This window comes from Pseudophryne corroboree, chromosome 2, assembly GCF_028390025.1.
Source record: "Pseudophryne corroboree isolate aPseCor3 chromosome 2, aPseCor3.hap2, whole genome shotgun sequence".
NCBI classification, from domain to species: Eukaryota; Metazoa; Chordata; class Amphibia; order Anura; family Myobatrachidae; genus Pseudophryne; species Pseudophryne corroboree.
The window spans coordinates 214,032,672-214,040,687 of record NC_086445.1 but is presented as its reverse complement, the minus strand read 5'-3'; the positions used below and the strand labels follow the sequence as shown (position 1 = coordinate 214,040,687).

The 8,016-nt window shown below is 42.3% G+C and overlaps 1 protein-coding gene across 1 annotated transcript; it reads right to left on the bottom strand.

Annotated features, from left to right (window-relative positions):
- Positions 1-1,931: 1,931 nt before the first annotated feature.
- On the bottom strand, positions 1,932-7,713 carry METTL1 (methyltransferase 1, tRNA methylguanosine). The gene is made up of 6 exons (XM_063952302.1): positions 7,470-7,713; positions 7,040-7,209; positions 4,836-5,020; positions 4,478-4,591; positions 3,415-3,516; positions 1,932-3,307 (listed from the first exon to the last, which is right to left on the bottom strand). Exons 1-6 carry the CDS (start codon positions 7,700-7,702, stop codon positions 3,173-3,175), a joined length of 939 nt encoding a protein of 312 aa, XP_063808372.1. The 5' UTR covers positions 7,703-7,713; the 3' UTR covers positions 1,932-3,172.
- Positions 7,714-8,016: the final 303 nt, after the last annotated feature.

The following is an 8,016-nucleotide window of genomic DNA, read 5'->3' as shown; positions in this document are numbered from 1 at the left end:
ATGTACTGCGACCGGGTCTCCACGTGGTAGCGTTTAGTGAACACATACATGGTAGCGTCTGAGACGGAAGTGAGGCAACAGTTCATGGTAGGAGACCGACGGAAACTGGTCATGAACTGGGGGGAGGGGCGACCAGGAGAGCATCCGACTCCCCACCGCTGACATCAACCCTAGGGATCGCAGCCCCATGCTATTCCTAGTGCCTTATGATCCCTAAGGCCTAGCACTGAAGCACCCGTGGTGGTGGTGGCGCGCCAGCTACTGTTTGATAGTCTCCTCCCAATACAGTGCGGCTGTGTCGTATTCCCCTACTAAGTGGAACCGATGCCTTACCTTCTCCCTGTGCTCCGGCCACAGCCTGGTAACGTCTGCTGGGCCTGCTAGTATATCCGACACATACGCCCACCGAGACAGCACTGTACCGTGGGTAAGCGTTGTTGCAACCCGGCGGAGAGTTGTTGGAGCGACTCTTTCCAATATGCGTATAAGACGCTGTTAGGAAAGATCACTCAAAAACATTGTAAGACTATAAAAATAAAATAAGAAAGCTTAGGGCTGCCAAGAACAGAAGCCCTCTGACCATGTTCCGGCTCCTGCCGCACCAAACAAAAAACTGATTTGCCTGAGCCAGTGGGCGGGGATATATGGGCGGGCCCGTTGCATCCTGGGAGGACTGAAAGCTTGTGATCGTTTGGTGCCAATCTGCTATAACTCCATCATATCCCATTGTTAGCCTGTGGATAACCTGTGGACCCTGCTGGAGAAAACACACCTTTTCTGAAAGGCCCCAGAGGCTGCAACAGCACTAAGCAAGAGACATCACACCATGAAGACCAAGGAGCTCTCCAAACAAGTCAGGGACAATTTGTTGAGAAGTACAAGTCAGGGTTGGGTTATTAAAAAAAAAATATTAAAATCTTTGATGATTCCCCGGAGCACCATCAAATCCATCATCTTCAAATGGAAAGAACATGGTACCACAATAAACCTGCCAAGAGAGGGCCGCCACCAAAACTCACAGACCGGGCAAGGAGGACATTAATCAGAGAGACAGCACAGAGACCAAAGGTAACCCTGAAGGAGCTACAGGGTTCCACAGCAGACACTGGTGTATCTGTGTATGTGACCACAATAAGCCGTACGCTCCATAGAGCTGGGCTTTATGGAAGAGTGGCCAAAAAAAAAGCCATTACTCATTTTTAACACTAAGAAGGCACGTTTTGAGTTTGCCAGATGTATGGAGGAAGGTGCTCTGGTCAGATGAGACTAAAATTAAACTTTTCGACCACCAAGGAAAACGCTATGTCTGGCGCAAACCCAACACATCCCATCACCCCAAGAACACCATCCCCACAGTGAAACATGGCGGTGGCAGCATCATGCTGCGTTTTTCAGCAGCAGGGCCTGGGAAACTGTTTCGAGTCAAGGGAAAGATGGCTGGTGCTAAATGCAGGGATATTCTTGAGCAAAACCTGTTTCAGTCTGACCGTGATTTGAGACTGGGACGGAGGTTCACCTTCCAGCAGGACAATGACCCGAAGCATACTACTAAAGCAACATTCGAGTGGTTTAAGGGGAAACATTTAAATGTGTTGGAATGGCCTAATCAAAGTCCAGATCTCAATCTAATTGAGAATCTGTGGTCAGACTTGAAGATTGCTGTTCACAAGCGGAAACCATCCAAGATGCTGGAGCAGTCTTGCGTTGAGGAATGGGCAAAAATCCCAGTGGCAAGATGTGGAAGCTCAAAGAGACTTATCCAAAGCGACTTGCAGCTGTAATTGCCGCAAAAGGTGGCTCTACAAAGTACTGACTTAAGGGGGGGGGGGGGTGAATAGTTATGCACGCTGATGTTTTCTGTCATTTTGTCCTATTTGTTGTTTGCTTCACAATAACAAAAAACAAAACAAAACAAAACACAGTCTTCAAAGTTGTAGGCATGTTCTGTGAATGAAATGGTGTAAACCTTCAAACAATCCATTTTAATTCCAGGTTGTGAGGAAACAAAACATGAAAAATGCAAAGGGGGGGTGAATACTTTAGCAAGGCACTGTACCTTCAATACACAATATTAATGTGTTTTACTCAAATTTAACATGTATTTTATAGATCACCAACAGGCAGTGTTATTGAGAGACAGTACCATTTACATATAGTGGCGAGATGGCGCTGCGGGCAGCTCATACAGCTGCACATAATCACATATTACTTATGGCTAGTTATAGTTAAAAAAAAAAAAAACTGTGCTTTTAACAATGTCTTTGGAATTGAGAATCTAACATACTCATAGAAAATACCTAGGTCACAATTTATACACAAAACATAACTGACAAGTTTACTGCTTTTCTTATCTTATGCTTCCCCCCCCCCCCCTTTCCAGGGTACAACTACACTGGAAATATGTACTTAGGAGACTCCTGTATTTATGTTCTATTTCCTTACTTCTATACAAGAATGGCTGCCAGGAATCAATCCCGACCCCAGTAAGGATTCTAACCATTGGGATGCAGCGGTTGGTATTCTGACCGCCGGCATCAGGACCGCTGGAATTTCAGCCCTGACCCCTCTATATCTACCATCTATTTTTTTATCATTACTGTCATTTTATCAGGGGGAGAGTAAAAAAATAAATAAACCATACACTGGCAAACAAGCAGCTTGTGTGTGTAGGGCTCTACTTGTGAGAGCTGAGAGATTCTGCTCGGGAAGATAATGAAATGTTAATGCTAATAAAGATAATTCAAATCCGCAAAATGGTTACTGTGCGCTGAGGAAGAACTCTCAAAGATTATAGTGACGCAAACCAAGATGGTACAAAAACATGGTATAGAGCCAATGAATACACCTATACATATTAATGCAGCATGTCCACTTGCAGGAGTAATTCTTTCTTCCTTCTTACAGTTTTTTCCCCCCCAACAAACCAGTCTTAAAACATTCATCCACAACTCACAAACGTCCAAAGACTATAAATTGTGTCATCTAAGCTGCGGCATGAAGAGTGATGTAGCAGCAGCTTCTGCCAGACTTTGTATCATACCATGGACCCTCCACCTCAGTCTGTCCAGACCTAAACTGGACTAGGATGTCAGGAACTTTCCAAATTTTACATTGGTCTGTCCACCCTTTGGGGAGGGCAGGGTGTAAATCTCAGATATCTCCAACATCCCAGCTATGAATCTCGATTCCTGAATGTCTTGTTTTCTACACGGCAAAATACTGCCAAGAAGTTCTGTCCTTTGTTGCGCTGAACCTTCTTTCCTTCTTCCGTGGATGTGCCCAGATTGTCTATGATAATGTCATTTGCCTGCAAAGACGACCAGAGAGGGGCACAATTAAAAAGATCATCATTCCAAAAATATACAAATACAGTGTAATAACTGTACAATATAAATTCACACTTTAGCACCTTACCAGTTGCTCTTTTGAGACCCGCTCAAAAAGGGGATGTTCTGTAAAATGTTTTACCATCCATTCATGGACTTCGTCCACATCTGTGATTGTGTACACCAACCCCTGCAACATTTATCACAGACACATTATACTAGCACGTATAGCAGACTGGAAATTCCATGCAACATTTTATATACTTAGAAATATGGGCATATCATTGGGAACATGGTGCAAAGCTCCATGTTTCCAGAAATATGTACCGTAGATATCACAGAACACATGGACCAGGCACTGCGTTTCCAGAGAACTGTGCATTAGCACTACAGAAAGCACATGGAGAATGGCTCATGCACGGCACTCTGTGGAAAGTGCATAGGCTGGACTATTTAGCAGCACCTGGTATGTCGATATCTTCCATTCTATATTTACTTAAATACTTACTTGGTATTTACTTAAATACCAAGACTGGACTGCTGGGGTGCCTTGAGGACTGCATTTTAGAACATCTGAATTCTAGAGGAGATTATTTTTATTTTATTATCACAACAATTATCAAACAAAATCTATTAAAGAGTGCCCTACCAAAGAGGGTCCTCATAGCTGTGCTAAATATCTAATACTATCTGGTTACTGAATGTGGTCATGTCTATGAGAAGACTCGCACAGAAGAATGTATGGACAGAATGTTCAAAAACAAGATAATAAGCAAAGAGCCAAATCCACTGCTGGTTGCAGACATGCAACAAGCGGCTTTCTTCATTTGTGGCCTAACATTTACAAAGAGAATCCTTATGCCTCCCTATTAAATTTAGATAGAAAAGCCAGTTTTTACTTGCAGAAAAGAGAACCTGTTGTTGACCCAGAATGTAGCAGAATCCTAACATGAAATGCCTCATTTACCATATAGGCAAACTAGAATTATGCCTAGAGCAGCACAAAATGATTTACATTGGCTTCGTTTTCTAATTTGTCACATTACTTTTTACCTTTATCCAAACCATCTATTTTGTCAGTAGTCATCTATTGACCTGCCAATAGGTGGTCTCAGGGTTGTCTGCTTAGGCATATACTGTGCAGCACTCACCCCAACACGCAGCACATAGGCATATTCTGCCAACAGCGTAGAACTGATGATCCTCCATTTATGCTTTGTCTTCTTAAAGTGAGGGTCAGGAAACAGGAAGAACATCTTACTCAACTAGAAGAGAAAGGATTCCCATAAATTGTCATATCTGGGTTCCTACTTCAGAGACATCTTAATGAGGATATTCTGTCAGTGTGTAGTTACTTGTGGAAACTTAAATTACAGAGAAAATGTATTCGCTAGGCCAGTATTCCACAACCTGAGTGTGTTCAGGTAAGGTGGAGCAAGAACTCCAGCCACGCAGATATGGCTACACGGAACACTCCCTTCCACTTTAATTATGCGGTGTGTGAGATACCTGCGCTTTCTTGAAGAAGTTGGGTAGGTATTTCATAGCATTGCTCCTGATGCAGGCAATGTTCTGGTACTGGCCCGGATGGGAAGCTCTTAGTGACTTAATCCTGTCTTGCACATAGTCAGACACCTTGACCCTTATTTCCAGTCCAAGCATGAGTGTATTTGGAAACAAGGGTGACAACTCAACTGCAAATTAAGTATACAATACACTATTAGTTGTTGCCAAAGAAATATGGTATTACTAACAAAGATGACTTTGCCAATCCCTGACTGAATTTCTCAATCTTCTCTAACACAATTATGGGACACATACAAAATGTGTCACCACTTTACTATTGCCAATGAGCAGGCTTGAAGAATACAATATGGCAGCTTTCTAGAAGTTACATGTAGTTATCATGGATGTGTCAGTAGAAAGACAGTTTTACCAGCCAGTTAGACAAAGCACATTGGTGTGTCACTGCTAGGATGAATGTGTAAGGAAAATGGAAGTGTGTTTTAAGGTCCCAAAATAAAAAATAAATAAAAAAAAGTTAAACAATTGCAATTTGAGCAATCTTAGTACGGCCTCATCTGGAACACTACTGTTTCTAGTTATGAAGACTATATCTCCAGAAATATATAAAATACATCAGAGAGTGTACAAAGAAGGGCAACTAAAATGGTGCATGGCCTACATCACAAAACATACCCGGAAAGGCTAAAAAAATCTTAACATGTATAGTTTGGAGCAGAGAAGGGAAAGGGGGCACATGATAGAAACTTTCAAATACACCATGGGTCTTAAAGTAAAAATAATAATTTTATTTATCCTGTGCTCTCTCTCCAACAGGACTCAAAGCGCTTTACAGACATCAAAAACAATGCACATAATACAGAAGATATAAGTAATACAACAATAGATAAGCAACACAGACAAAAGAAAACCTTGAGCACACGGAAAGCATAATGCATGATTGGTGGAGGCATTTTGGGTAATAACTTCCAAGGGTTGTGTATTCCACACTCACAAGGTACCAGGTGCAGCAGCCATCTTGGGGGCACTGCGTAGGATTACCCAGGATGGAATAGTCTGCCCCTAGAAGAGAACACAAAATGGGGAGATTGCAGAGTCCTAAAGTTCAGAGTAGAGTTCCAACAAAACCATCAGGTCCATGTATATTTCATCCCATCCACAAGCGCACCAGATGAGGCAGCCATGTTGGGGGCACTACGAAGGTTACACTGTGGGAGATGAGCCATACAAGGACCAAATGCATGTATGGGAAAAATGACACGTGTGTAGTAGTATGCTATAACCTGCACGGAAAGATCCAAATAAAGCACACCCTGGCCACGGAGGAACCATCCGAGGCCGCCATCTGTGGTGCACTGCATAGGTTGCTGCTGGCAAGTACAGGAGGGAAACATTCTTCAAAGGAAGAGAAGTATTAGATCTCAAGGACATACACTGAGACTGGAGGGAGACCAGGGGAAATCTAAGTTAAAATTACTTCACAGAAAGGGTAGCGGATAAGTGGAATAGCCTCAAATCAGAGGTGGTAGGGGCTAAAACTGTAGAGCAATTTTAACATGCTTGGGATAGGCATATGAATAGACTTACAAAGAACTAATGTTTAAAAAGGGTTGAGATTACCTAGAGGATAAAAAAAAAAAGGGGCAGACCAAATGGGCCAAGTGGTTCTAATCTGCCATAAAATTTTAGGTTTTTTATGTAATCTTTCCCATCACAACCAAATCATTTTCTGGTTGGGTTTCAGAAGGTTTGTGAAAAAGTAGCATCATAGAGAACAAATTTGTGTTCTTTACATAAAATAGGGGTGGTGATGTGTAACATAGCGCTTTCCAACAAGGCAGATTTCCAGATGTTCTCCTTTTAGTGAATCGTGTACTTTCAAAACTGCCCCAAAAAATATGTTGAAAACCGGTGGATTTAGAACACCCTCTGCAGTGATCAGACTCAGGTGTTTACTGATCTCATGGTCCATGTAATGCAGTCTCTCAATAGGACCTGTTATCCAAAACAAAAGCAACTTTCTGTCATTAAAGAAAGTCATTTCTGTCAAAACAGAGCACTGATTCCATCAGCTCAAGTTTAAAAAGCAACTACAAATAAAAAGCATTTCAGACCAAATGACATCATACGTAACATTATTTTAGCGTCTATGTTAAACAATGTATGTAGTTGTGGAAATCACACATTACCTAGCAAACCACCATATCCACAGCCAATGTCTGCAAACTCAACTTGATAAACTTGTTTCTTCTCTTCCACCATCATGTCCTTTACATCATCATGAATACAATCAGATGACAGTTCCTTAAAATATTCAGGATAGTACTCCGACCAATCCATTTTTTCAGGTTTTACTGGACTGTAAAATAATAAATAAATGTTAAGTAGTCAGTGCTGTCAAGTCAGCTAATGTGTCAAGTTAGGTAATGTGTCTCAATTGCTATAGACAGATATTTATATATAACACACAGGTGTAGGTTAGACTATACTCAGGCTAGTGCAACTTCTTGTCCTCAAGCTGCAGCAGTACTACAAGTCACATAATGCCCGCCAGATAAAGCTGTGGTTCTGTATACATGATCTTTGAGTAATGCGCAGATAGGTGCCGAGGACACTTACTACTGGAAAGTATGATCAGCTATGGGATTGGAGTGGGCTCTCTGCCTGTAATAGCGCTTCTGGGGAAGGGACACCGCTTTTCCCGGCTCGGACACTGCGGCACATGGCTGCAGCTGTGTCTGGGACATAGCAACGCCGTCCCCCATTCGCAGCCTTCCCCACACCAGCAACAGAGCAACGTGCTCTCTGCAATGTGTGCTCCTTCCTTCCTTGTCCAGCGTCCTGACGCACATAGAGCGCCGCTCTAATCACGTAACATTGAAGCCGTGACACACGTAGATGTTGCAGCCGCCATCTTTGAGTTGGGCAAGCGTATTTTTCCCCCCCAGAGTAGCTGAAACGTTGTAATGCTTTATTTTAGCATGATTTTAAAAATCTCCATATGGTTAGACTTTTTAGAAAATTGTTGCCTGCTCCTAGAAGAGCACTTTTACCCATTATAACCCGTACATATGGGAAATGTAATTTGTGGTACTTAAATGTTTAAGCTTACAATACTATCCCTTTAAAGCAGGACACTCATGAGTTACACAGGCATACCCTCCAA

What these genes read in the sequence shown, in the direction of transcription:
- METTL1 (XM_063952302.1), bottom strand. Translation starts at nt 7,702, where the DNA reads ATGTGCGTCAGGACGCTGGACAAGGAAGGAAGGAGCACACATTGCAGA. An exon ending in ACTTCTTCAAGAAAGCGCAG is followed by an intron (nt 4,592 to 4,835) that starts GTATCTCACACA and finishes TTTCTCTTCTAG; the next exon opens with TTGAGTAAGATGTTCTTCCT. An exon ending in CCTATGTGCTGCGTGTTGGG is followed by an intron (nt 3,517 to 4,477) that starts GTGAGTGCTGCA and finishes TAAATGTTGCAG; the next exon opens with GGGTTGGTGTACACAATCAC.